Below are 27752 nucleotides of genomic sequence, written 5' to 3' on the forward strand. Positions count from 1 at the left end.
AGGCCTACTACTCAATGGCGCAGCCTTCATTGGCAGATAAGCTGTTCACACAGCGCCTACAGCATCCAGGTACCTAACCACATCGCCCATGGCAGTGTACTCTGCAAGAAAGCTAGCACCCTTAAAACAAGGGGAGTACAAGCATACGCCACTCTGCCTAAACGGAGGCCCCAGTTAGTCAGGGGCCTACCATCTATGCATGGGCGTCAGCTCAGGGCAATGCTCTGGCTTCAGGGGAGCGTACTTCGACAAAAGAAGAAGTGAAGGCTTACTTCATACTCGACCCGAGCCATAGTGGTGCGAGGTAGGAAAATACAGAACTGGGAGTGAAGTGCTCAGACCTACCCTGTATCACAGGGGAATACTCACACTTCACCCTGAGGTTACCAGGGTGCGGGCCTGCCAGCGGCTCTAGGGGTGACAGAAATGTATCTGTGCCCAACCTAGGGGAGTGGGGCTTGACCTAAAAGCCACCACCTACAACCCAGCACTCGAGCAGTAGCTCAGCGAGGTAAGTAAAGCCTATACTGGCGGCCTAATCCGTATACCAGTTCTGCACGGCAGGGTCGGGCAGACAAACCCTGTCTTCTTAGTGAAGCGAAAGACGACCTAACCCTGCTCAAAAAAGACAGAAATACCACGGAGGCCTGATTGAGGCCTACCACATCCTTATAAACCAACCTCTGCACCAAGCTGCATTACTCTAGTCGCCCCAGAATGCAGAGAAGGGGGCGGGCCATGGCCTCACGACTCCCATGGGATGAGGCTCTTATACAGGGATGCTAGAAACATACATTCACAAAGTGAAGACTCAGAGGTAGAAATGCTAACCTAAGCAGAGCACCTCAATATCCCAGGTACAGCCTAGGCCAGCTACAGAGGCGGCCCTGGTTAGGGCCACCCTGCAAGCATAGATCTATCTGAGGGCTCAGAGGAGCCACAGCCACTAAAGAATATAGTCTGTAGTATTCCATACAAAGGGCTGCAAAATCGCTCAGCCTACTGAAAACCCAAACAGAGCTCAAGGGGCGAAACACTCAGAGAAGTCAAAATGCCCCTGTGGGCCGGACATAAGATCTAACTGAAGCACTAGCATCAGTCAACACTCTAAGTAAAAACTTCTAAAAGAGAGAGACCAACTACTCTACCCTAAGGTGGCCTACCAGCCCGAAGGCTAACACAGTTCCGTTCTGGCCACCTAACAGGGAACTTCAGGGCCCTAATAATCCAATAAAGTTCTCTTACCTTAGTACTTTGACATGACCCCATAACTCTATACAGGGAACGCGGTCTGTAAAGAGAAACATTTAATTTTTTAATCACAAGAAATACTTTTCCAAAGACCGGTCAGCTCACCTGCGGCGTGCGAAGTAAAGACCCGTCAGATAGTTCTTTTAAGAACCTCGGATCCGCCACTTCACAAGCCTGAAAGGGGCGTTTCCACAAACCAAGCCTTGGTGGGCCGTCAGAACACAGTTCTCATCATAGGCCCATCCCCAGGCCTGATGTAATGAACGCCTGGGGGTCAGGAGAGAGGAGAGGGCAGATGTCATGACCCTCCGGGGAGGTTATCCATCACCGACACTGTGTGCGTTTGCGCTGGATAACCTCCCTCAGATCTCTCCTTTTGCGGGAGTCACGCCTTCTCTGCGACCTGCTCCTTGAGAGAGGGGGTGCACGAGAGGCGACACTGGCTCGTTGGCCCTGCCTACGGTCCTCAGACTGTGAAGGGCCAGGCCCTCCCGCTTGCCGGGGTACGGACGTGGATCTCAGCGGTATACAAGTTTTTAATGCTGCTGAGCGCGCCTTCGCCTCCCTGAACTTCCCCACCACCGCCTCTACGGAGGTGCCGAAGAGTTCGGAAGGCGAAACCGGCGAATCGAGGAGAAAGGCTTTTTCTTTCTCCCCAATGTCGGCTAGATTTAACCACAGATGCCTCTCCGTGGCCACCATCGCCGCCATCGACCGTCCGATCGCGGCAGCGGTTTGCTTGGTAGCCTGGAGAGCCAGATCTGTGGTGCGGCGCAGCTCAGCCGGGTTGGATAGCGTTTCAAACAAACCTGAAGTCAATGTGATTGACGTGATTTGATAGTGATTTCAGACAACTGTCACGCACGAGGGGTTTCCCCATAGCGTCGATGACGTATTGTTGAGTTCCCTTCGAAAGGGAACTATTGCGTTCGAACACAAAACTATTGCGTTCCCTTAAGAAACTTTGTGTTCGAACACAAAACTATTGGTTTCCCTCAAGAAACTTTGCGTTCGAACACAAAACTATTGGTTTCCCTCAAGAAACTTTGCGTTCGAACACAAAACTATTGCTTTCCCTCAAGAAACTTTGCGTTCGAACACAAAACTATTGCGTTCCCTCAAGAAACTTTGCGTTCGAACACAAAACTATTGCGTTCCCTCAAAAAGCTTTGCGTTCGAACGCAAAACTATTGCGTTCCCTTAAGAAACGTTGCATGTTTCCATCACAAACGTTTTGTAATGGTTCTTGGGGGATAGTTTATCTAAAAAGCATTTAAATACAATTTACCCTCCCAAGCAACATTGGACATCACTGACTTTCATTGTTTGGATTTTTTTTTTTAAAAGAGCAAGTAATTTATGATAGAATTAGAGAATTATAAATTTTGGGGTACTTATGATGAGTTGCGATCAATGAAACCCCAAAGAAAACATAATGAAACTCTCGAGGCTCAGATGCTTTCAGCTGATGAACAGTCACTGCATATGTCCATGAGGAGAAGAGATGAAGAGATGAAGAGAAATCTGAACAAAGGTCGAACCGTGGCAATAAGCTGAAGCAGTGTTACATAGATTTCAACACAGGAAAGATGTTCTGATGATTGTGTGTGGAAGAACCACATCGGTGACTGACCGAGAGAGCCCGTATACTGCAGCTGTCAGGATCACACTGGCATCAGATCAAAGGTTAAAGGTCACGGCCACATTAGCTGATGGAGGTGTTTCCTGCGACACACACACACACTTTACTCCAAAAAAAAAATTTGTTATTAAAACGATTGAAAATGTTCATCACACACCCAAACTTTCTCTGCTGGATCTCACCTGACCTCCATCTAATCTAATCTGATGTAATCAATCACTACATAATCAAGATCAAAGATCAAGAAATCGGAAGACTGACCCCTGACCTGTGTGATTGACAGGTGATTTAGCTGCTAACGTCTGATTTACAGAAACAGAGGCAGAGTGTGTGTGTGTGTGTGTGTGTGTGTGAGAGAGAGAGATGTGTGTAACAGCTGTCAGAGGATGATCATATTTTTCATGTTTCTCCTCATTGTCTTTAACTGACGGCACACAACACACATAATGGCTGTTTCTGTCGCACTCGTGACACGCAGCACTCAAGTGAAACACACACATATAAACATACACACTCACTACACACACACACACACACCCACTCACTAACACACAAATAAACATGCACACTCACTCACTCACTCACTCACACACACAAACAGACACATGCACACAAACACAGACTCTCTCTCACACACATCCACCCACAAAAACACACTCACACACACATACAAACACACAGTATCCCACACACACACATACAAACACACACACACACGCACACACCTGATTGTACCGTCAGCTGCGTCTCAGCGTTTGGACAAACACCTCCAGCGTATCCCAGAGTTCCTCTGTCAAATCACACATAATTACCACCTTCATCTGAGGGAGACACAAAACCTGCTCTATTTTCAGCTGCAGCTGGTGTGTGTGTGTGAGACGGAAACACAACGTGACACTGACCATCCGACACACACACACAAGATGAACTGAACCGTGAGGTCATAAGGTCATCGATCACATCTGGAGTCGGTTCACGTTCACAACGAAATCAATTTTTAGACTATATATTGCGTTTTGCAATCTGTGCCGTTCTTCTGAACTATTATTATACACACAAACCCACTTTATAATCACATTTATTTCATGCTTATTAAAAGATGGAAGTGCATTGTCACAACAGAAACACAAGCGCCACATACATTTATACACACACACACACAATCAGACTTACACACACTCACTCAATCACACACACACACACACACACACGGGTCCTATTACAGGAAGTGCAAGAGGAGGGGGCGGGTCTTATTACAGGAAGTGCAAGAGGAGGGGGTGGGTCTTATTACAGGAAGTGCAAGAGGAGAGGGCAGGTCTGATTACAGGAAGTTTAGAGGCGGGGGCGGGTTCTATTACAGGAAGTGCAGAGGAGGGGGCGTGTCTTATTACAGGAAGTGTAGAGAAGGGGGCGGGTTCTATTACAAGAAGTGCAGAGGAGGGGGTGGGTCCTATTACAGGAAGTGCAGAGGAGGGGGCATGTCTTATTACAGGAAGTGCAGAGGAGGGGGCGGGTTCTATTGCAGGAAGTGCAGAGGAGGGGGCATGTCTTATTACAGGAAGTGTAGAGAAGGGGGCGGGTCCTATTACAAGAAGTGCAGAGGAGGGGGTGGGTCCTATTACAGGAAGTGCAGAGGAGGGGGCGTGTCTTATTACAGGAAGTGAAGAGGAGGGGGCGGGTCCTATTGCAAGAAGTGCAGAGAAGGGGGTGGGTCCTATTACAGGAAGTGAAGAGGAGGGGGCGGGTCCTATTACAAGAAGTGCAGAGGAGGGGGTGGGTCCTATTACAGGAAGTGCAGAGGAGGGGGCATGTCTTATTACAGGAAGTGCAGAGGAGGGGGCGGGTTCTATTACAGGAAGTGCAGAGGAGGGGGCATGTCTTATTACAGGAAGTGTAGAGAAGGGGGCGGGTCCTATTACAAGAAGTGCAGAGGAGGGGGTGGGTCCTATTACAGGAAGTGCAGAGGAGGGGGCGTGTCTTATTACAGGAAGTGAAGAGGAGGGGGCGGGTCCTATTGCAAGAAGTGCAGAGAAGGGGGTGGGTCCTATTACAGGAAGTGAAGAGGAGGGGGCGGGTCCTATTGCAAGAAGTGCAGAGGAGGGGGTGGGTCTTATTACAGGAAGTGAAGAGGAGGGGGCGGGTCCTATTGCAAGAAGTGCAGAGGAGGGGTTGGGTCTTATTACAGGAAGTGCAAGATGAGAAGGAGGGTCTGATTACAGGAAGTGCAAGAGGAGGGGCCGGGTCTTATTACAGGAAGTGCAAGAGGAGAGGGCGGGTCTGATTACAGGAAGTGCAGAGGAGGGGGCGTCTCTTATTACAGGAAGTGCAGAGGAGGGGACGGGTCTTATTTTAGGAAGTGCAGAGGAGGCGTGTCTTATTTTAGGAAGTGCAGAGGAGGGGACGGGTCCTATTACAGGAAGTGCAGAGAAGAGGCGGGTCCTATTAAAGGAAGTGTAGAGGAGGGGGCAGGTCCTATTACAAGAAGTGCAGAGGTGGGGGCGGGTCCTATCACAAGAAGTGCAGAGGAGGGGGCGGGTCTGATTACAGGAAGTGCAGAGGAGGGGGTGGGTCCTGTTACAGGAAGTGCAGAGGAGGGGGCGGGTCTTATTACAGGAAGTGCAGTGGAGGGGGCGTGCCTGATTACAGGAAGTGCAGAGGAGGGGGTGGGTCCTGTTACAGGAAGTGCAGAGGAGGGGGCGGGTCCTATTACAAGAAGTGCAGAGGAGGGGGCGGGTCTTATTACAGGAAGTGCAGAGGAGGGGGCGGGCCTGATTACAGGAAGTGCAGAGGAGGGGGTGGGTCCTGTTACAGGAAGTGCAGAGGAGGGGGCGGGTCCTATTACAAGAAGTGCAGAGGAGGGGGCGGGTCTTATTACAGGAAGTGCAGAGGAGGGGGCGGGTCCTATTACAAGAAGTGCAGAGGAGGGGCGGGTCTTACTACAGGAAGTGCAGAGGAGGGGTGGGTCCTATTACAAGAAGTGCAGAGGAGGGGGCGGGTCTTATTACAGGAAGTGAGCATCTGTTTTTTTCACCGTTTCTGGAAAACTCTGGAGAAGCACAAGATCTGATCCTGCTTCAGACTGATAAAGACAGTGTAAATATCAACAAATTCTTACTAAGACATATTATTGGCAGATATTGAGTGACAAATATGTATTGTACGTACCTGCTATACTGCCATAAAGATCTCATTGATTTACATTACAATCTTACTTTTTGTCCATATAAATATCAGCATCTGCAGCAAATTGAATATTTTTTCTAAATAAAACTGTTTCCATATTTTCACTACATCAGACTATATGAGCCATAAAAGCCTGATGCATCAAATATGACACTCAATTAAACAAAACACATATGCAAACTTTTTGGTTTTTAGATTTTTTATTACTTCCTCCAATGGTTTAATCAATGATCCATTTAAAAAAATAGATTTTTCATATGATTTTCATAGGGTTCAAATTATTGCATATGATGTGTGTTAGAATGGGCCTCATTGCTCAGTGTTTCTCATCCAGTGCTGAACAATTAAAACACACACAAAACAGAATAAATGAACATACCATCACAGATGGATACTTAAACTCACATGAGCCCAAACAAACAAACACACACACACACACACACACACACACACACACACACAGTGCAATTACATTTGATGCTGATTGTGGTAAAAATTATTAATGTTCAAAAGACTAAGATGATTTAAAGGTGAGAGCTGTAATCACACACACACACACTCCTTCTCCTCCTCTTCACTGCCAGGGTCCCCAGGCTCCGGCGGCCCCGGGGTCACAGCGGGGGTCATCTGGGGGGAAGTCGACGGGTCTGGCCTGGCTCTGGTACTCCTGCAAGCGTCGGAGCAGGAAGGCCACGAGCTCTGGGCGCTGATGGGAAACCTCAACTCGCTCCTCGGGATCCTTCTCGATGTTAAACAGCATCACTGGCTTCAGCGGCTCCGACGCCTTCAGCGCACGACCAGCAGGGGGTGCGAACCACAGAGGACAACCTGAAGGAAACCAGAGGACAACCTGAAGGAAACCAGAGGACAAGAGGACCTGAGGGGGAAAGAAACACTGAGCGACAGAAACATTGAGAGGCAGAAACACTAAGAGGCAGAAACACTAGGAGGCAGAAACACTAAGAGGCAGAAACACTAAGAGGCAGAAACACTGAGCGGCAGAAACACTGAGAGGCTGAAACACTGAGCGGCAGAAACACTGAGAGGCAGAAACACTGAGTGGCAGAAACACTGAGAGGCAGAAACACTGAGAGGCAGAAACACTGAGAGGCAGAAACACTGAGTGGCAGAAACACTGAGTGGCAGAAACACTGAGAGGCAGAAACACTAAGAGGCAGAAACACTGAGCGGCAGAAACACTGAGTGGCAGAAACACTGAGAGGCAGAAACACTGAGAGGCAGAAACACTGAGCGGCAGAAACACTGAGAGGCAGAAACACTGAGAGGCAGAAACACTGAGAGATAGAAACACTGAGAGGCAGAAACACTGAGAGGCAGAAACACTGAGAGGCAGAAACACTGAGAGGCAGAAACACTGAGAGGCAGAAACACTGAGAGGCAGAAACACTGAGAGATAGAAACACTGAGAGGCAGAAACACTGAGAGGCAGAAACACTAAGAGGCAGAAACACTGAGGGGCAGAAACACTGAGTGGCAGAAACACTGAGAGGCAGAAACACTGAGAGGCAGAAACACTGAGAGGCAGAAACACTGAGTGGCAGAAACACTGAGAGGCAGAAACACTGAGAGGCAGAAACACTGAGCGGCAGAAACACTGAGCGGCAGAAACACTGAGAGGCTGAAACACTGAGCGGCAGAAACACTGAGAGGCAGAAACACTGAGAGGCAGAAACACTGAGAGGCAGAAACACTGAGAGGCAGAAACACTGAGAGGCAGAAACACTGAGCGGCAGAAACACTGAGCGGCAGAAACACTGAGAGGCAGAAACACTAAGAGGCAGAAACACTGAGCGGCAGAAACACTGAGCGGCAGAAACACTGAGAGGCAGAAACACTAAGAGGCAGAAACACTAAGAGGCAGAAACACTGAGAGGCAGAAACACTGAGAGGCAGAAACACTGAGCGGCAGAAACACTGAGCGGCAGAAACACTGAGCGGCAGAAACACTGAGCGGCAGAAACACTGAGAGGCAGAAACACTGAGAGGCAGAAACACTGAGAGGCAGAAACACTGAGAGGCAGAAACACTGAGAGATAGAAACACTGAGAGGCAGAAACACTGAGGGGCAGAAACACTGAGAGGCAAAAACACTGAGAGGCAGAAACACTGAGAGACAGAAACACTGAGCGGCAGAAACACTGAGAGGCAGAAACACTGAGAGGCAGAAACACTGAGAGGCAGAAACACTGAGAGGCAGAAACACTGAGAGGCAGAAACACTGAGAGGCAGAAACACTGAGGGGCAGAAACACTGAGAGGCAGAAACACTGAGAGGCAGAAACACTGAGAGGCAGAAACACTGAGAGGCAGAAACACTGAGGGGCAGAAACACTGAGAGGCAGAAACACTGAGAGGCAGAAACACTGAGGGGCAGAAACACTGAGAGGCAGAAACACTGAGAGGCAGAAACACTGAGAGGCAGAAACACTGAGGGGCAGAAACACTGAGAGGCAGAAACACTGAGAGGCAGAAACACTGAGAGACAGAAACACTGAGAGGCAGAAACACTGAGAGGCAGAAACACTGAGAGGCAGAAACACTGAGAGGCAGAAACACTGAGAGGCAGAAACACTGAGGGGCAGAAACACTGAGAGGCAGAAACACTGAGAGGCAGAAACACTGAGAGGCAGAAACACTGAGAGGCAGAAACACTGAGAGGCAGAAACACTGAGAGGCAGAAACACTGAGAGGCAGAAACACTGAGAGATAGAAACACTGAGAGGCAGAAACACTGAGGGGCAGAAACACTGAGAGGCAAAAACACTGAGAGGCAGAAACACTGAGAGACAGAAAGACTGAGAGGCAGAAACACTGAGAGGCAGAAACACTGAGAGGCAGAAACACTGAGAGGCAGAAACACTGAGAGGCAGAAACACTGAGAGGCAGAAACACTGAGGGGCAGAAACACTGAGAGGCAGAAACACTGAGAGGCAGAAACACTGAGAGGCAGAAACACTGAGAGGCAGAAACACTGAGAGGCAGAAACACTGAGAGGCAGAAACACTGAGAGGCAGAAACACTGAGAGATAGAAACACTGAGAGGCAGAAACACTGAGAGGCAGAAACACTGAGAGGCAGAAACACTGAGAGGCAGAAACACTGAGAGGCAGAAACACTGAGAGGCAGAAACACTGAGGGGCAGAAACACTGAGAGGCAGAAACACTGAGAGGCAGAAACACTGAGAGGCAGAAACACTGAGAGGCAGAAACACTGAGAGGCAGAAACACTGAGAGGCAGAAACACTGAGAGGCAGAAACACTGAGAGGCAGAAACACTGAGAGGCAGAAACACAGAGAGGCAGAAACACTGAGAGGCAGAAACACTGAGCGGCAGAAACACTGAGAGGCAGAAACACTGAGGGGCAGAAACACTGAGAGGCGGAAACACTGAGAGGCGGAAACACTGAGAGATAGAAACACTGAGAGGCAGAAACACTGAGAGGCAGAAACACTGAGAGGCAGAAACACTGAGAGGCAGAAACACTGAGAGGCAGAAACACTGAGAGGCAGAAACACTGAGAGGCAGAAACACTGAGAGATAGAAACACTGAGAGGCAGAAACACTGAGAGGCAGAAACACTGAGAGGCAGAAACACTGAGAGGCAGAAACACTGAGAGGCAGAAACACTGAGAGGCAGAAACACTGAGAGGCAGAAACACTGAGGGGCAGAAACACTGAGAGGCAGAAACACTGAGAGGCAGAAACACTGAGAGGCAGAAACACTGAGAGGCAGAAACACTGAGAGGCAGAAACACAGAGAGGCAGAAACACTGAGAGGCAGAAACACTGAGCGGCATAAACACTGAGAGGCAGAAACACTGAGAGGCAGAAACACTGAGAGGCAGAAACACTGAGAGGCAGAAACACTGAGAGGCAGAAACACTGAGAGATAGAAACACTGAGAGGCAGAAACACTGAGAGGCAGAAACACTGAGCGGCAGAAACACTGAGAGGCAGAAACACTGAGAGGCAGAAACACTGAGAGGCAGAAACACTGAGAGGCAGAAACACTGAGCGGCAGAAACACTGAGAGGCAGAAACACTGAGCGGCAGAAACACTGAGCGGCAGAAACACTGAGCGGCAGAAACACTGAGCGGCAGAAACACTGAGCGGCAGAAACACTGAGAGGCAGAAACACTGAGAGGCAGAAACACTGAGCGGCAGAAACACTGAGGAGCAGAAACACTGAGGGGCAGAAACACTGAGAGGCAGAAACACTGAGGGGCAGAAACACTGAGAGGCAGAAACACTGAGAGGCAGAAACACTGAGAGATAGAAACACTGAGCGGCAGAAACACTGAGCGGCAGAAACACTGAGGGGCAGAAACACTGAGGGGCAGAAACACTGAGAGGCAGAAACACTGAGGGGCAGAAACACTGAGAGGCAGAAACACTGAGAGGCAGAAACACTGAGGGGCAGAAACACTGAGAGGCAGAAACACTGAGGGGCAGAAACACTGAGAGGCAGAAACACTGAGAGGCAGAAACACTGAGAGGCAGAAACACTGAGCGGCAGAAACACTGAGAGGCAGAAACACTGAGAGGCAGAAACACTGAGGAGCAGAAACACTGAGAGGCAGAAACACTGAGAGGCAGAAACACTGAGAGGCAGAAACACTGAGAGGCAGAAACACTGAGAGGCAGAAACACTGAGCGGCAGCATTTGTTTTCAGCGTGAATGGTGCGAAAAACACAAAAACGCATCTAAAACGGGAAAGAGCTTTGGGAAAGATTGACTATATAAATAGATTTGACAATAAATCTGAGGTATATTTTTACAGACTGCTAAAGCTACAGAACAGAGAAGCAAATGAATCGCTGCGATTCACAGTAACTGGATCCAGGCAGAGAAAATGGTGGATTTGCAGTAATTTTGTGTCAGTATGCTGAATTATGGGGTAAAATCAAACCCTATATATTGTATTGTTATATATTGTATTGACAACTCATCAATTAAATATTTACCGTCGTATATTCTGCATAATTGGATGTTTTTAAATAAACATTAACAATAAACTACACAAGTTTTAGGGCTCGACGATATGATGATATATATAACACTGATATAAGTGATCACATGGATTTAGACATTGTATTTATATAAAGCATTCACAGGCAAATTTGCTTTATGTATTTTCCCAGCATCGAAATCAGGCTCATATAAATGTCAGAAACACGATTCCGGCTGCATGTCAATATCCATGATCACTGGATCTTTGGTAAGTTGTTAGAAACACTATATAGAGTCCAACCTTTAGTTTAAACTGATAATCGTCCGTTTTACTGGCGTTTTCGCAATTTTCCCTATTAAATCCAGTCATGTGATGTCAGTGCATAACCTCTATTCCAGTGTTCATTTATGGGTGTGTTAATAATCTTGAATCAGAATAAGTTCCTCTTGTAGCATCTCTTCTCTGATGATGAGGGCGGGGCAACCTGTCACTCATATGAGATCAGCCAATAGCAAACCACAACCATCCAGCCAATTCCCCATGGACACAATCAAGCCCCGCCCACATTTGTTCTTCTTCCAGAAGGTTTAACAGCACAACTTCCCTTTCATGATGACTTTACCTGGATAACCAGTCAGAAGCTTCCAGTTCTTGTAGCGAATGGCAGCGTGAACCGAGATATTGAACTCTGAGCGCGACCCTAGTGCGACGGGCCGAGATGCTGACGAGTGTAAAGAGTCCTGCAGGAACTCCCCCGACACATCATCACCTGGACCTGAAAGAGACACGCAGCTCATGTGTGATCGGGAGTGAAACCTGGTTCTGGTCTCAATGTAAACCGGTCTCTCACTCACATGGCGAGTCGTCCACGAACAGCGGGTCGATGTTGTGCAGAAGCTCAACCCGAGGAGAAGCTTGACCACGACTGTAACACACACACACACACACACACACACGCACACACACGCTTCCATTAAACCTGACATTTTAATCTCTTAACGAAACAAAAGTGATCGACATTTAAATCTCTTAACGAAACAAAACTGACCGACATTTAAATCTCTTAACGAAACAAAAGTGACCGGCATTTAAAACTCTTAACGAAACAAAAGTGATCGACATTTAAATCTCTTAACGAAACAAAACTGACCGACATTTAAATCTCTTAACGAAACAAAAGTGACCGGCATTTAAAACTCTTAACGAAACAAAAGTGATCGACATTTAAATCTCTTAACGAAACAAAACTGACCGGCATTTAAAACTCTTAACGAAACAAAAGTGATCGACATTTTAATCTCTTAACGAAACAAAAGTGATCGCATTTAAATCTCTTAAAGCAGCACTATGCAGTTTTTTTAGCTTAACTGAACAGCTTCTGAGTTATTGGAATGGTTATATGACTCTTTTCGGGTTGAATGGTGGTCGTCTCGCCCCCTCTGGTGCCTGTGAGTGGAAAAACCGCACTTGCAACTTTGGGCCGGCGGACCGCCGTCAGGAAGCATCGCGTGATTTCAGCTCTCGCGATGTAACAAATTGCTTTACGGCACTGCACACATTACACGCATACACGCCCCCATCCAGGATACGGCTAGCTATAAGAACAACTATCGTCCCATGGCAAAGCCGGCATATAAGAAGCAGAAAGCTAGAAAAGTCAAGTCAAGTCAAGTCATCCTCATTTATATAGCGCTTTTAACAATGTAGATTGTTTCAAAGCAGCTTTACAGGGATAAAGATATAATTTAAGGTAACAGAGATTGGTTTGGTTTTATAGTGGCTCTTGAAAAATGTTTTTTCCAGCTAAAGTTAGTTTTGATTGATTCACTTCCGTCTAAATGATCATTTGTTATTAAATTAGGGGCCGCTAAGACGACACCGTTCTCTCTAAACAGACTTTAAGCGTGAACCTGTGATAGACGCTGATGGCGTTCACATGCGCATTAAGAATTGATTCTATAGTTATGTGCGTTTGAATATATGTGCGCAGGTTTGTAGTTCCTTACAAACCATGCCTAAACAAACTACTTGTCTATAAATTTTGATGCAGAATTTTTATTTTATCTTATAAATTTGGGTAGGTACGCGAACCTACATTGTCGAAAAGCATTGTCGGAGGAACAGAGAAAGAGGAAACGGCAGACTGACTGAGGGAGGAGTCAGACACGAGTAAACATCGGACCTGCGTTTTCAGAATGGCGAAAAAAACGAAGAAAGTGCGGTCGGAAGAGTCTAGAAAAAGGTAACGAGAATCTGACAGCGCGAGGAACCGGACAAGAGTCACTCGCTCAGTCTTTCACTGTTAAAGTTGATTCCTGTGATTATCATGAGAACAGTTGTCAATATCTCACATAATTATCAGGACATAAATAAGCCTACACGTTGTAAATAGTGTAAATTAGCGCAATTTGCAAACTATTATGATAAATTGCAATAATCATGAATAACAACATCATAACAGATATTGTTACGAAATAATGCGACGTACATGATACACTTTATTGGTGTCATCTGGCATTTAGGCTCAGGTAAGCCTAACGCGGTAGGATACTTTATTATTATGAAGTGCAGAGGCCGTGAGTGCAGATACGCTCTGCGTGAGTTGTATTTACGACAGTAACGTTAAATACAAGTACTCTACAGCAACTCTAGGGATCCCTGTTTGACCAAACCAGAAATCCTGCATAGTGCCACTTTAACGAAACTGACCGTCATTTATATCTCTTAACGAAACAAAACGGACCGACATTTAAATCTCTAAACGAAACAAAACTGACCGACATTTAAAACTCTTAACGAAACAAAACTGACCGGCATTTAAAACTCTTAACGAAACAAAACTGACCGATCTTTAAATCTCTTAACGAAACAAAACTGACCGACATTTAAAACTCTTAACGAAAAAAAACTGACCGGCATTTAAATCTCTTAACGAAACAAAACTGACCGACATTTAAAACTCTTAACGAAAAAAAACTGACCGGCATTTAAATCTCTTAACGAAACAAAACTGACCGGCATTTAAAACTCTTAACGAAACAAAACTGACCGACATTTAAAACTCTTAACGAAACAAAACTGACCGGCATTTAAAACTCTTAACGAAACAAAACTGACCGACATTTAAATCTCTTAACGAAACAAAAGCAAAACTGACCGACATTTAAATCTCTTAACGAAACAAAAGTGATCGACATTCTAATCTCTTAACGAAACAAAAGTGATCGACATTTAAATCTCTTAAACGAAACAAAAGTGATCGAGATTTAAATCTCTTAACGAAACAAAAGTGATCGACATTTTACTCTCTTAACGAAAAACAAAAGTGATCGCATTTAAATCTCTTAACGAAACAAAACTGACCGACATTTTAATTTCTTAACGAAACAAGTGATCGACATTTAAATTTCTTAAACGAAACAAAAGTGATCGACATTTAAATCTCTTAACGAAACAAAAGTGATCGACATTTTAATCTCTTAACGAAAAAGAAAAGTGATCGCATTTAAATCTCTTCACAAAACAAAACTGACCGACATTTTAATTTCTTAACGAAACAAGTGATCGACATTTAAATTTCTTAAACGAAACAAAAGTGATCGACATTTAAATCTCTTAACGAAACAAAAGTGATCGACATTTTAATCTCTTAACGAAAAACAAAAGTGATCGCATTTAAATCTCTTAACGAAACAAAACTGACCGACATTTAAACACGCCACCGTTTTTTTAAATCGGGGTTATTCACCATCTCCCCTACATTTAGATAGGTGGCCAAACGCAGTTTTGTCTTAGTGCATGCATTGTCTTAGTCTGGCAGCGCCACCGCTAGCTTAGCTTAGTGAGTAAAAGTGATCCAAAAAAAAAACAAAGAAACCTAATTACTTCTTTTGGCCTGCGTATTCACAACGAGTAAAAATAGCAATGCAGATTAAGACTAGGCGATTTCCTAGGCAGAGATTGACATATATTTGGGGAAGCAGAGACGAAGCACTGCTACTTACACAGCTCAACTGATCATCACGAGACCAACCATCTTAAATATATTATAAGATACTTAAATAAAACATCTAAACATTCTTACATCAAGATGCATTCACTGGAGAAGCAGAATGACTCAAGAAATTAAGTCTTGTTTTATGAAAAAAGCTATCAAAATGAAGTGAGTTTGTGCTTAAAACAATGAAATCAGAATAAATAGTCTGGTATTTCCTTTGAATAACCTTTTATTTTCAATGTTTTGTCTCAGTTCATCACTTTATACAAACCATTTATTTTGACTCATTTGTTCCCTGATGTGGAAAACATCATTTGATCCTCTACTGATCTGACATATTTCAATACTGTTCAAATTATTATTCAAAACAGCATCAACACAGATGTTCACAGTCACCTGATAGTGTCCCACACATTGAAGCCGTCCAGAGGTTTGGTGCCGTTGGTCGATGCCCCAGCCAGACCCACGATCGTAGGCAGCCAATCAGAGACGTGGATGAGCCCTCGATTGACACTTCCTGGCTGCTCTATCATTGGCCCGCTCACGAAGGCCACGCCCCTGACTCCGCCCTCCCAGAGCGTCCACTTCCTGCCACGCAGAGGCCAGTTATTCCCCCCCGTCAGGGTCTGACCACCATTATCTGCCCAACACAGAGGAAACAGCGCCACCTTATGGACTGACCACGACACTCACTGACACTGCAAAAAATGCCTTTCTTACTTAGTATTTTTCTCTTGTTTCCAGTCCAAATATCTAAAAATTCTTAAATCAAGAAGAATTTACTAGACGAGTAAAATGATATAAGAAATACTGTCTTGTTTCCTGACAATAAAAAAAGTGAGTTTTTGCTTAAAACAAGCAAAATTATCTGGCAATGGGGTCAGAAAAAAATCTTAAATCAAATGGAAAACAAGATTATTTTTCTGACTCCGTTGGACTGGAAACAAGACAAAAAATACTAAGTAAGAAAGAAAAGCATTTTTTGCTGTGTAGTTGGGGACATTTAATATTCAACAATATTATTGATCTCCTGCATTGACAGCATTATATGAGAACTGAACTGAGCTGGACGATGACATCACGGTTTACTCCAGAGCGGCGCTATATATATATATATATATATATATATGTATAAATTAACTAAATTAATAACTTTTTTACAACAGAAATGAATCATCACTGAAATTACTTAAACTGGACTGTGATGATATTTTCAAACTTTGTTGGATTATTTTCCTGTTATCTCTGTAAAGCTGCTGTAAAAATAAAGCGCATATAAATAAAAGTTTATGCGCATATAAGTGTATATAAAAAGCGCTGTATAAATAAAGCTGACTGGAGTTGTCAGAGGTTTTTATACAAATCATTCATTTAGCCCGATTTGTTCCTTGATGTGCAATACATCATTTGGTCCTCTATTGATCAGACATATTTCAGCTTTACTGTATTGCCCTGCTAGCAGAACATGACATGCTTTTTGCTTTTACTTTCTAGAATCCACACATTATCCCGCAGAGGAAAGATCTTTAGTGCTGAACAGGAGTCTGCCACTGTAGATATGCGATCAGAAATCCAGCCAGTCATTTCAATATTTCCTGGTGCATTGCAAGAGAAAACATTCAGTGCAATGTTGATGAGAACCTGTGGCATAATCATGAGGAACGAATGGATTTAATCTGAAGTTCTGAGTATTTGTATTTATATATATATATATATATGATTTATTATTTTGTTTTTTTAAATAGATATTACCACACATAAGTTTCCTTTGGTTGTTGTTTTTTTCCAGTATCTAGCATTTGAGTTTTAGAAGTATCCTATTTCATATTTATAGCTGTATTTTGTTGTCCGGTGTGTAATGATTGATTAAAAGAATAAATTAATTTGACCACAAGTTGTGGTGTTTGATTAAAATCATGCATCATAAGCAAATATTTACAAGTTTTGTGATTGTTAGAGCATTTTGCTAACAAAATAAGTCATTTTGGCCACTGAGGTTCAGTTTTAGTCTGTTTTAAAAATGTGATGTCAGAGTGGAAAATGTATTTAAGCCATCGAGATTTAAATCTCGTAATTGTCTGGATCACTCAGTAGTTCTTGAGTCACTGATGCATGTGCTAGTCAGCACTATAAATACAATATTATAGAGCTTTTATAGATGTATGACTCCCTGTAAAGCTGCTATATAAATGTATAAAAAATGGTAAATGGACTGCATTTATATAGCGCTTTCACAGACCCAATGGCCACCAAAGCACTTTACATGTTGCCTCACATTCACCCATTCACACACCGACGGCGGTGTCAGCCATGCAAGGCGCCACTCAGCTCGTCGGGAGCAGCTGGGGTTAGGTGTCTTGCTCATGGAGACCTCGACACTTGGTCAGGTGGAACCGGGGATCGAACCACAAACCTTTCGGTTTGTAGACAACCTACATGAACCACTGAGCCACTGCCGCCCCATACTAATATTTGGGGCAGTTGAGGGAAATGCACAGCTAAAGTAGTTCCGGCGGGTCTGACCGCATTACAGTTCATATCACTGCGCGTAGTTAACTGTAATAACGGAAAATAGGATAAAATTCATAACAGGAAAATAATAACTGCATTAATAACTGCACTAATAACTGCACTAATAACTGCACTAATAACAGCATTAATAACAGCATTAATAACTGCATTAATAACAGCATTAATAACTGCACTAATAACTGCATTAATAACAGCATTAATAACTGCATTAATAACTGCATTAATAACAGCATTAATAACTGCATTAATAACAGCATTAATAACTGCACTAATAACTGCATTAATAACAGCATTAATAACTGCATTAATAACTGCATTAATAACTGCATTAATAACTGCACTAATAACAGCATTAATAACAGCACTAATAACTGCATTAATAACTGCATTAATAACTGCACTAATAACTGCACTAATAACTGCATTAATAACAGCATTAATAACTGCATTAATAACTGCACTAATAACTGCATTAATAACAGCACTAATAACTGCACTAATAACTGCATTAATAACAGCATTAATAACTGCATTAATAACTGCATTAATAACAGCATTAATAACTGCATTAATAACAGCATTAATAACTGCACTAATAACTGCATTAATAACAGCATTAATAACTGCATTAATAACTGCATTAATAACTGCATTAATAACTGCACTAATAACAGCATTAATAACAGCACTAATAACTGCATTAATAACTGCATTAATAACTGCACTAATAACTGCATTAATAACAGCATTAATAACTGCATTAATAACAGCATTAATAACTGCATTAATAACTGCACTAATAACTGCACTAATAACTGCATTAATAACAGCATTAATAACAGCACTAATAACTGCATTAATAACTGCACTAATAACTGCATTAATAACAGCATTAATAACAGCATTAATAACTGCACTAATAACTGCATTAATAACTGCACTAATAACAGCATTAATAACTGCATTAATAACTGCATTAATAACAGCATTAATAACTGCATTAATAACTGCACTAATAACTGCATTAATAACAGCATTAATAACAGCATTAATAACTGCATTAATAACTGCATTAACAGCATTAATAACTGCATTAATAACTGCATTAATAACTGCATTAACAGCATTAATAACTGCATTAATAACTGCACTAATAACTGCATTAATAACTGCACTAATAACTGCATTAATAACTGCACTAATAACAGCATTAATAACTGCATTAATAACTGCATTAATAACTGCACTAATAACTGCATTAATAACAGCATTAATAACTGCATTAATAACTGCATTAATAACTGCATTAACAGCATTAATAACTGCATTAATAACTGCATTAATAACTGCATTAATAACTGCATTAACAGCAGCACTAATAACTGCATTAATAACTGCATTAATAACTGCACTAATAACTGCATTAATAACAGCATTAATAACTGCATTAATAACAGCATTAATAACTGCATTAATAACGGCACTAATAACTGCACTAATAACTGCATTAATAACAGCATTAATAACAGCATTAATAACTGCATTAATAACTGCACTAATAACTGCATTAATAACAGCATTAATAACAGCATTAATAACAGCATTAATAACTGCACTAATAACTGCACTAATAACTGCATTAATAACAGCATTAATAACAGCATTAATAACTGCACTAATAACAGCATTAATAACTGCATTAATAACTGCATTAATAACTGCATTAATAACTGCACTAATAACTGCATTAATAACAGCATTAATAACAGCATTAATAACTGCATTAATAACTGCATTAATAACTGCATTAACAGCATTAATAACTGCATTAATAACTGCATTAATAACTGCATTAATAACTGCATTAATAACTGCATTAATAACAGCATTAATAACTGCATTAATAACAGCATTAATAACAGCATTAATAACAGCATTAATAACTGCATTAATAACTGCATTAATAACTGCATTAACAGCATTAATAACTGCATTAATAACTGCATTAATAACTGCATTAATAACTGCATTAACAGCATTAATAACTGCATTAATAACTGCATTAATAACTGCACTAATAACTGCATTAATAACTGCACTAATAACTGCATTAATAACTGCATTAATAACTGCACTAATAACAGCATTAATAACTGCATTAATAACTGCATTAACAGCATTAATAACTGCATTAATAACTGCATTAATAACAGCATTAATAACAGCATTAATAACAGCATTAATAACTGCACTAATAACTGCATTAATAACTGCATTAATAACAGCATTAATAACAGCATTAATAACAGCATTAATAACTGCACTAATAACTGCATTAATAACTGCACTAATAACTGCATTAATAACTGCACTAATAACTGCATTAATAACTGCATTAATAACTGCACTAATAACAGCATTAATAACAGCATTAATAACTGCATTAATAACTGCACTAATAACTGCATTAATAACTGCACTAATAACTGCATTAATAACTGCACTAATAACTGCATTAATAACTGCATTAATAACTGCACTAATAACAGCATTAATAACTGCATTAATAACTGCATTAACAGCATTAATAACTGCATTAATAACTGCATTAATAACAGCATTAATAACAGCATTAATAACTGCACTAATAACAGCATTAATAACAGCATTAATAACAGCATTAATAACAGCATTAATAACTGCACTAATAACTGCATTAATAACAGCATTAATAACAGCATTAATAACTGCACTAATAACAGCATTAATAACTGCACTAATAACAGCATTAATAACAGCATTAATAACTGCACTAATAACTGCACTAATAACTGCACTAATAACAGCATTAATAACTGCATTAATAACGGCATTAATAACTTCATGGAATTAGCAACGGAGGCTTGGGATTACATGCGTAAGAAATTAGTCCTACAAACAAGAGCGTTTTAATGACAAAAACTTGACAAACGTCCTGAAATGCATCATCTGAACCATGTTTCGTGCATTATTTTTCGAATAATTCAACAGCACGTCGACAATTATTCGTTCCACATTTGCCACTTGAGCTTCTGGAGCTTCTAAGTACCTGTGGAGAAGATGAGAACGGTGTTGTTCCACAGTCCAGCGTCCTGAAGAGCGCGGCTAATGTTCCCGACGGCCTCATCCATCGCCGACACCATGCCGGCGTACTTGCGCCGGTGCTCGTCCTTGATGGAGCTGTAGGGGGCGACGTAGCGCTCGGGCACCTGGAGGGGCGCGTGAACCGCCTGCAGCGCCACATAGAGGAACAGCGGCTGCAGAACAACAGAACACACTTTTCCTTGTTATTCACAGACACCAGAGATGCATGTGTTTCCCTGCCTCTGTCAGACCAATGACTTTCCCATTCTGACAGTAGCTTTGAAATCTGATTTAGGGCTTTTTAGGACCTTTTTGGGTTCTTAAATTCAAAACCTTACAAGCTCACAAAATATAAAATAAAATAGAGATAGGCACACATTTAGGCCAAAGTGGCGAAGATAAAAATCTTTTTTTGTCATTAAAAAATAAGAACAAAGATATACATTACATTTACACAGCATAATATCCAAATGAAATAAAGAGTTGTATATTTTTTCAGCTACAGGTGTATTTAACAGTAGCATTCAAGAAAGAAATTAAATGAACAGATATAAAAATAAAACACTACATAGTGTTCACTGTATAAATTATACATTGATTATGATTATTAAAGCTACGATTAAAGTTCTCAGTCAAGAGCAGTGAGTGAGTTTCACTTTGTTTTTTGTTTTATTAACATTAAAAGGAAAAATGTAATTATTTACTCTCTCAAGTTGTTTTAAACCCGAATAAATTTCTGTTGAAAATAAAAGTTATTTTGAAGAATGTGTGGGTAACCAAAGTTCAGTTGCTGGTCCCCAGAGACTTCCATAGTCAACGGTCCAGCAACGTTAGCAACATTATTCAAAATATCTTATTTTGTGGTCAACACAAGAAAAAAATGAATACAGTTTGGCACAACAATAGAGAGTAAATAAGGATAGAATTATTATTTTTGGCTGATCTGTCCCTTTAAGGACAAGCGGGAGCATGTTTACTATTAGGCTACTGTCACTTTAAGACCTGAACACATCGGATATACACGCATTTATGACACACACCTGATTTTCTGTCAAAAGTTTGCTTTCACTTTAGATATTACCAGCTGTGTTTATGTGAAGCTGGTGTGTATCTGACAGTATTAGCGCAATAAGACTGGAAAGAGAACTTCGTCCAGTAACCAGCCGCTGTTCGACAGAACTGAACTGATAGAACGCACTGTCACACGACACTTCCAGATTTCTTCAAACGCAGATTGGAGACATTTTAATCGTCCACTATCAAAAATCGTGACATCGCACTCGCACACCCCTATATCATATGCATGCGTGTGTCTATGGGACCTGAAGGAGCGCGAGTACCTCCTCGGGCGCGTGGCGTGTGATGATGTCCTCGGCTCTCTGAGAGAAGAGTTCTGTGGAGTATTGGCCCGTGTAATGAGCGGCCGGCTCCTCGCCGTCCCGCAGGTCCAGAGCGCAGCGCGTCACGTTCAGAGGAGCGATCACACTACACCTGTGATGAGTGAAGTAATGCTCTGAACCCGTGAGGTATCCTGCACACACACACACACGAGCAGCATCAAGCATCTGTCCCTGGCTCACACTGCGTTTACATGCAACCAAATCATCCGTTAGTGATTGACGGATCAACGGGACTGAAAAGCCTTCATGTAAAACACATTAATCGATCCGATTGAGCTCGATCATCATTACACTATTTCTACATCATTCTGCTATATCTATGTCATTGTACGTGTGCAGTCTTTCAGTTTTTGGGTTTCAATCCGATCAAGTGTTTACATGTACAATGACATAGATATAGCATAATACTGTAGAAATAGCGTAATGACGTAGAAATAGTGTAATGATGTAGAAATAGTGTAATGATGTAGAAATAGCATAATGATGTAGAAATAGCGTAATGATGTAGAAATAGCATAATGATGTAGAAATAGCATAATGATGTAGAAATAGCGTAATGATGTAGAAATAGCGTAATGATGTAGAAATAGCATAATGATGTAGAAATAGCGTAATGATGTAGAAATAGCATAATGATGTAGAAATAGCATAATGATGTAGAAATAGCTTAATGATGTAGAAATAGCGTAATGATGTAGAAATAGCGTAATGATGTAGAAATAGCGTAATGATGTAGAAATAGCATAATGATGTAGAAATAGCATAATGATGTAGAAATAGCATAATGATGTAGAAATAGCATAATACTGTAGAAATAGCGTAATGATGTAGAAATAGCTTAATGATGTAGAAATAGTGTAATGATGTAGAAATAGCTTAATGATGTAGAAATAGCTTAATGATGTAGAAATAGCGTAATGATGTAGAAATAGCATAATACTGTAGAAATAGCGTAATGATGTAGAAATAGCTTAATGATGTAGAAATAGCTTAATGATGTAGAAATAGCATAATGATGTAGAAATAGCATAATGATGTAGAAATAGCGTAATGATGTAGAAATAGCATAATGATGTAGAAATAGCGTAATGATGTAGAAATAGCGTAATGATGTAGAAATAGCGTAATGATGTAGAAATAGCATAATGATGTAGAAATAGCATAATGATGTAGAAATAGCGTAATGATGTAGAAATAGCATAATGATGTAGAAATAGCGTAATGATGTAGAAATAGCGTAATGATGTAGAAACAGCGTAATGATGTAGAAATAGTGTAATGATGTAGAAATAGCGTAATGATGTAGAAATAGCGTAATGATGTAGAAATAGCATAATGATGTAGAAATAGCGTAATGATGTAGAAATAGCGTCATGATGTAGAAATAGCATAATGATGTAGAAATAGCGTAATGATGTAGAAATAGCGTAATGATGTAGAAATAGCGTAATGATGTAGAAATAGCGTAATGATGTAGAAACAGCGTAATGATGTAGAAATAGCGTAATGATGTAGAAATAGCGTAATGATGTAGAAATAGCATAATGATGTAGAAATAGCATAATGATGTAGAAACAGCGTAATGATGTAGAAATAGCGTAATGATGTAGAAATAGCATAATGATGTAGAAACAGCGTAATGATGTAGAAATAGCATAATGATGTAGAAATAGCGTAATGATGTAGAAATAGTGTAATGATGTAGAAATAGCGTAATGATGTAGAAATAGCATAATGATGTAGAAATAGCATAATGATGTAGAAATAGCGTAATGATGTAGAAATAGCGTAATGATGTAGAAATAGCATAATGATGTAGAAACAGCGTAATGATGTAGAAATAGCATAATGATGTAGAAATAGCGTAATGATGTAGAAATAGCGTAATGATGTAGAAATAGCATAATGATGTAGAAATAGCGTAATGATGTAGAAATAGCGTAATGATGTAGAAATAGCATAATGATGTAGAAATAGCGTAATGATGTAGAAATAGCGTAATGATGTAGAAATAGTGTAATGATGTAGAAATAGCGTAATGATGTAGAAATAGCGTAATGATGTAGAAACAGCGTAATGATGTAGAAATAGCATAATGATGTAGAAATAGCGTAATGATGTAGAAATAGCGTAATGATGTAGAAATAGCATAATGATGTAGAAATAGCATAATGATGTAGAAATAGCATAATGATGTAGAAACAGCGTAATGATGTAGAAATAGCGTAATGATGTAGAAATAGCGTAATGATGTAGAAATCGCGTAATGATGTAGAAACAGCGTAATGATGTAGAAATAGCGTAATGATGTAGAAATAGCGTAATGATGTAGAAATAGCATAATGATGTAGAAACAGCGTAATGATGTAGAAATAGCATAATGATGTAGAAATAGCATAATGATGTAGAAATAGCGTAATGATGTAGAAATAGCGTAATGATGTAGAAACAGCGTAATGATGTAGAAATAGCGTAATGATGTAGAAATAGCATAATGATGTAAGAACAGCGTAATGATGTAGAAATAGCGTAATGATGTAGAAATAGCGTAATGATGTAGAAATAGCGTAATGATGTGGAAATAGCGTAATGATGTAGAAATAGCATAATGATGTAGAAACAGCGTAATGATGTAGAAATAGCGTAATGATGTAGAAATAGCATAATGATGTAGAAACAGCGTAATGATGTAGAAATAGCGTAATGATGTAGAAATAGCGTAATGATGTAGAAACAGCGTAATGATGTAGAAACAGCGTAATGATGTAGAAATAGCGTAATGATGTAGAAATAGCATAATGATGTAGAAATAGCGTAGTGAAGTAGAAATAGCGTAGTGAAGTAGAAATAGCGTAATGATGTAGAAATAGCATAATGATGTAGAAACAGCGTAATGATGTAGAAATAGCGTAATGATGTAGAAATAGCGTAATGATGTAGAAATAGCGTAATGATGTAGAAACAGCGTAATGATGTAGAAACAGCGTAATGATGTAGAAATAGCGTAGTGAAGTAGAAATCGCGTAGTGAAGTAGAAATAGCGTAGTGAAGTAGAAATAGCGTAGTGAAGTAGAAACAGCGTAATGATGTGGAAATAGCGTAGTGAAGTAGAAATCGCGTAGTGAAGTAGAAATAGCGTAGTGAAGTAGAAATAGCGTAATGATGTGGAAATAGCGTAGTGAAGTAGAAACAGCGTAATGATGTAGAAATAGCGTAATGATGTAGAAATAGCGTAATGATGTAGAAACAGCGTAATGATGTAGAAATAGCGTAATGATGTAGAAATAGCATAATGATGTAGAAATAGCGTAGTGAAGTAGAAATAGCGTAGTGAAGTAGAAATAGCGTAATGATGTAGAAATAGCATAATGATGTAGAAACAGCGTAATGATGTAGAAATAGCGTAATGATGTAGAAATAGCGTAATGATGTAGAAATAGCGTAGTGAAGTAGAAATAGCGTAGTGAAGTAGAAATAGCGTAATGATGTGGAAATAGCATAATGATGTAGAAATAGCGTAGTGAAGTAGAAATAGCGTAATGATGTAGAAACAGCGTAATGATGTGGAAACAGCGTAATGATGTGGAAATAGCATAATGATGTAGAAATAGCGTAGTGAAGTAGAAATAGCGTAGTGAAGTAGAAATAGCGTAATGATGTGGAAATAGCATAATAATGTAGAAATAGCGTAGTGAAGTAGAAACAGCGTAATGATGTGGAAATAGCGTAATGATGTGGAAATAGCGTAATGATGTGGAAATAGCGTAATGATGTGGAAATAGCGTAATGATGTAGAAATAGCGTAGTGAAGTAGAAATAGCGTAATGATGTAGAAACAGCGTAATGATGTGGAAATAGCGTAGTGAAGTAGAAATAGCGTAGTGAAGTAGAAATAGCGTAGTGAAGTAGAAATCGCGTAGTGAAGTAGAAATAGCGTAGTGAAGTAGAAATAGCGTAATGATGTGGAAATAGCGTAGTGAAGTAGAAACAGCGTAATGATGTAGAAATAGCGTAATGATGTAGAAATAGCGTAATGATGTGGAAATAGCGTAATGATGTGGAAATAGCATAATGATGTAGAAATAGCGTAATGATGTGGAAATAGCGTAATGATGTGGAAATAGCGTAATGATGTAGAAATAGCGTAGTGAAGTAGAAATAGCGTAATGATGTAGAAACAGCGTAATGATGTAGAAACAGCATAATGATGTAGAAATAGCGTAGTGAAGTAGAAATAGCGTAATGATGTGGAAATAGAGTAATGATGTAGAAATAGCGTAGTGAAGTAGAAATAGCGTAATGATGTGGAAATAGCGTAGTGAAGTAGAAACAGCGTAATGATGTAGAAATAGCGTAATGATGTGGAAATAGCGTAGTGAAGTAGAAACAGCGTAATGATGTAGAAATAGCGTAATGATGTAGAAATAGCGTAATGATGTAGAAATAGCATAATGATGTAGAAATAGCATAATGATGTAGAAATAGCATAATGATGTAGAAATAGCATAATGACGTAGAAATAGCATAATGATGTAGAAACAGCGTAATGATGTAGAAACAGCGTAATGATGTAGAAATAGCGTAATGATGTAGAAATAGCATAATGATGTAGAAATAGCGTAGTGAAGTAGAAATAGCGTAGTGAAGTAGAAATAGCGTAATGATGTAGAAATAGCATAATGATGTAGAAACAGCGTAATGATGTAGAAATAGCGTAATGATGTAGAAATAGCGTAATGATGTAGAAATAGCGTAGTGAAGTAGAAATAGCGTAGTGAAGTAGAAATAGCGTAATGATGTGGAAATAGCATAATGATGTAGAAATAGCGTAGTGAAGTAGAAATAGCGTAATGATGTAGAAACAGCGTAATGATGTGGAAACAGCGTAATGATGTGGAAATAGCATAATGATGTAGAAATAGCGTAGTGAAGTAGAAATAGCGTCGTGAAGTAGAAATAGCGTAATGATGTGGAAATAGCATAATAATGTAGAAATAGCGTAGTGAAGTAGAAATAGCGTAATGATGTGGAAATAGCGTAATGATGTGGAAATAGCGTAATGATGTGGAAATAGCGTAATGATGTAGAAATAGCGTAGTGAAGTAGAAATAGCGTAATGATGTAGAAACAGCGTAATGATGTAGAAATAGCGTAGTGAAGTAGAAATAGCGTAGTGAAGTAGAAATCGCGTAGTGAAGTAGAAATAGCGTAGTGAAGTAGAAATAGCGTAATGATGTGGAAATAGCGTAGTGAAGTAGAAACAGCGTAATGATGTAGAAATAGCGTAATGATGTAGAAATAGCGTAATGATGTGGAAACAGCGTAATGATGTGGAAATAGCGTAGTGAAGTAGAAATCGCGTAGTGAAGTAGAAATAGCGTAGTGAAGTAGAAATAGCGTAATGATGTGGAAATAGCGTAGTGAAGTAGAAACAGCGTAATGATGTAGAAATAGCGTAATGATGTAGAAATAGCGTAATGATGTAGAAACAGCGTAATGATGTAGAAATAGCGTAATGATGTAGAAATAGCGTAATGATGTAGAAATAGCGTAATGATGTAGAAACAGCGTAATGATGTAGAAACAGCATAATGATGTAGAAATAGCGTAGTGAAGTAGAAATAGCGTAATGATGTGGAAATAGAGTAAT

General features: G+C 40.5%; 1 protein-coding gene across 1 annotated transcript in view; it reads right to left on the minus strand.

The window, feature by feature from the left end:
* Positions 1-6257: 6257 nt before the first annotated feature.
* arsb (arylsulfatase B) overlaps positions 6258-27752 on the minus strand; it is a 41656-nt gene continuing 20161 nt past the window's right edge. The window contains exons 3-8 of the mRNA XM_077235457.1: positions 22043-22233; positions 20668-20875; positions 15444-15687; positions 11905-11975; positions 11673-11825; positions 6258-6904 (exon numbers count right to left, since the gene is read on the minus strand). Coding sequence (XP_077091572.1) covers positions 6651-6904; positions 11673-11825; positions 11905-11975; positions 15444-15687; positions 20668-20875; positions 22043-22233 — 1121 coding nt within the window. The 3' untranslated portion in view covers positions 6258-6650. The remainder of the gene's footprint in view (positions 6905-11672; positions 11826-11904; positions 11976-15443; positions 15688-20667; positions 20876-22042; positions 22234-27752) is intronic.

This window comes from Siphateles boraxobius, unplaced genomic scaffold (genome assembly GCF_051911475.1).
Source record: "Siphateles boraxobius isolate OS27281-9 unplaced genomic scaffold, OSU_SipBor_1 192, whole genome shotgun sequence".
Taxonomy (NCBI): Eukaryota; Metazoa; Chordata; class Actinopteri; order Cypriniformes; family Leuciscidae; genus Siphateles; species Siphateles boraxobius.